At 41.7% G+C, this 2569-nt stretch overlaps 1 protein-coding gene across 1 annotated transcript in view; it reads right to left on the minus strand.

Annotated features, from left to right (window-relative positions):
• Nucleotides 1–2: 2 nt before the first annotated feature.
• Nucleotides 3–2569, minus strand: part of LOC102496134 (runt-related transcription factor 1) — a gene marked incomplete at its 3' end in the record, with an annotated part of 291565 nt that continues 288998 nt past the window's right edge. Inside the window, exon 9 of the mRNA XM_027773948.1 lies at nucleotides 3–295. Coding sequence (XP_027629749.1) covers nucleotides 3–295 — 293 coding nt within the window. The remainder of the gene's footprint in view (nucleotides 296–2569) is intronic.

The following is a 2569-nucleotide window of genomic DNA, read 5'->3' on the forward strand; positions in this document are numbered from 1 at the left end:
CCGCCCACCATCGAGAACTGGTAGGAGCCGGCTGAGGTGCCGTAGTACAGGTGGTAGGAGGGCGAGCTGGCCTGGAAAGGGCCGCCTTGTGCCTGCGACGAGCCGGGGTAGGGTGGCGGCAGGTACGTGTGGTAGCGCGTGGCCGAGCTCATGGCCGACATGCCGATGCCGATGCCAGACGTGACCGGCGTCGGGGAGTAGGTGAAGGCGCCAGGGTAGTGCATGCGGGGGTCCGAGATGGAGGGCAGCGCGGGGAACTGGCGTGGGTCTCCGAAGGCGGTCAGGTCCGGAGCTGCTGTAGGCGGGCGAGCAAGAGAACACCACGTGAGTTGCGGCTGGGGCCATGCCCCTTCCGCCTGCGCAGTGGGGCTACCCACAATGCTCTCCGTCCAGGAGGAGAGGAACTCTCCAGAAGCCTACTGCCCAGGAGGGCGGTCGGATACTGTGTAGTGTACTGTGGCATATGCTCTATAGAAAGGTATAGTGCAGCGTACGTAGCATTGATATGTATGTGTACGGTCATAGGTAAAGTACTGATAAAATCCCATGGTTGTGGAACTCCAGCTAACCAACCCAATATGGTCACTACCGATATGTTTGTCCCAGGAACTAAGAATGACTTGTACTGTTTTAAATAGTTGCAAAACAAATCCAAAGACTATTTCCTTAAATGGATATATAAGGACTTGACATTTCCATGTCTATACATAAACTATTGATAAATGCAGCCTCACTTTTTCGTCTAAGTATTATATATGGTTGGTTGCTTTTGAGCTACCACTGCTGAGATGAGTGGTCATGACAGAAACTCAAAGACTCTAGGGCCCACAGAGCCTAAAATATTTTTTCTTTTGCCATTCACACACACAAAAATTCTCAACTCTCTAATCAATAATGTATCAATATTAATATACATTTAATCTGATATTACTAATATATAATAGCTTATAACACTATGCAATTATTAAGTCAGTCAATGTATTAATACAGTACTATTGATAAAATATATATAATGCTATATGTTGTGCTATAATAGTATTTTTTAAAGAATATTTTATTTTATTTTATTTTAATTTGACCAGAGAGAAAGAGAAAGAAAGGGAAAGTCAGAAAGCAAGCCATCAGGCCTCGGACTCAAACCATGGTTGGTCATATGGGAGTCCACCATGCCACCTGCTGGCCTCTAATAGTATTAACACATAATAATATATTACATATAATATATAGGTTGAATCACAGAAAGCTGCCATTCTTGCAGACCTTGAACAGTTAAAAAAAATGATAATTTCCAGTTATTCAACTTAATACATGTTATATTAGTGACTGTGAATGAATACCAATGACTATATCATTACCACTTTTCTCTCCCCCCACATCTACCTTCAGACTTGTTCCTCATTTTAAGAAATAATATAGTCTGGGACCAGCAGATGGCATGGTGCTTAAGGCACTAGACACTTCTATATGGCTGACCACCATTCAAGTCCCAGACCTGGTGGCTTGCTTTCTCACTTTCTCTCTTTGTGTCTCTCTCTGGTCAAATTAAAATAAATGAAAGAATAAATAAAATTAAATAATTCTTAAAAAATAGAAATAATGTAGCCTCAATTTTACCTAATATTCCTTAGTACATGTTTCACTGGTTTGTTAATACAAATGAATGTAGGACTTTGATTGATCTTCTTTATTTTTGTACATGTTGAAATTTTACCAGGAGTGGCAAAGACTTGTCTATAAAATTCATTTTGTTAGGATTGTGCGTTTACAGTTTTACAAACTGGCTTTGACTGTCTTGTAGTAGTTTGTTGTACTCTTCTGGATTTTTCTTACCTACAGACTGCTCTTGGGAACTACTAGAGGGTTTGGGTGCCAGGAAGGATCTCTGAGTCCTTTAGAGTAGTGTTTCTCAACAGTTGGCACTGTTCACATTTGGAACCAGGTAATTTTTTGTTGAGGCCACTGAGGTCATCTTGTGCATTTTAGGGTGTTTGGCAACACCTCTGGCTTTTACCCACTAGATGCCATTGTACCACCTTTCCCCTACTGTGACAACTCAAAATGTCTCCAGACATTGCCAGATATTTTGAGGAGGGCAAAGTCACCCTTGGCTGAGAACCACCACCTCACCCTTGGCTGAGAACCACCACCGTAGATATAGGATGGTGTCCTGGAATAGTTTCTGTTCTTGAGAATTATTCATTAAATGACCAATCTAGGACTATAGTCTTGATGCCAGCAAATGCAGAGACAGCAACGAAACAGAGCAAAGCCAGAATTAAATATTTTAAAATTTCAAGTTCTTAAATTAACATACAAAATAACAAAACTCAGATAGCCTGTAGCCTTGTATCCAGGCTAATAGAAAAGCTTGATGGAGCCAAAAGCTTGCTATGAAAGGAAAGCTACCAGAGTGGATTAATCTGTTTTTGGAAGGCATCAGCTGTTGATCAACTTCCTCATATTTCAAGTCTATTATTCCAGCAGGGAGAGCTAGTGTTCTCTCTCTCTCTAGTTTGGTCTTTCTCTCTCCTTTTCCTCCTCTCCCTATCTCTTCTTTTCTCTCTTTCCC

This window comes from Tupaia chinensis, unplaced genomic scaffold, assembly GCF_000334495.1.
Source record: "Tupaia chinensis unplaced genomic scaffold, TupChi_1.0 Scaffold000392_1, whole genome shotgun sequence".
NCBI lineage: Eukaryota > Metazoa > Chordata > Mammalia > Scandentia > Tupaiidae > Tupaia > Tupaia belangeri.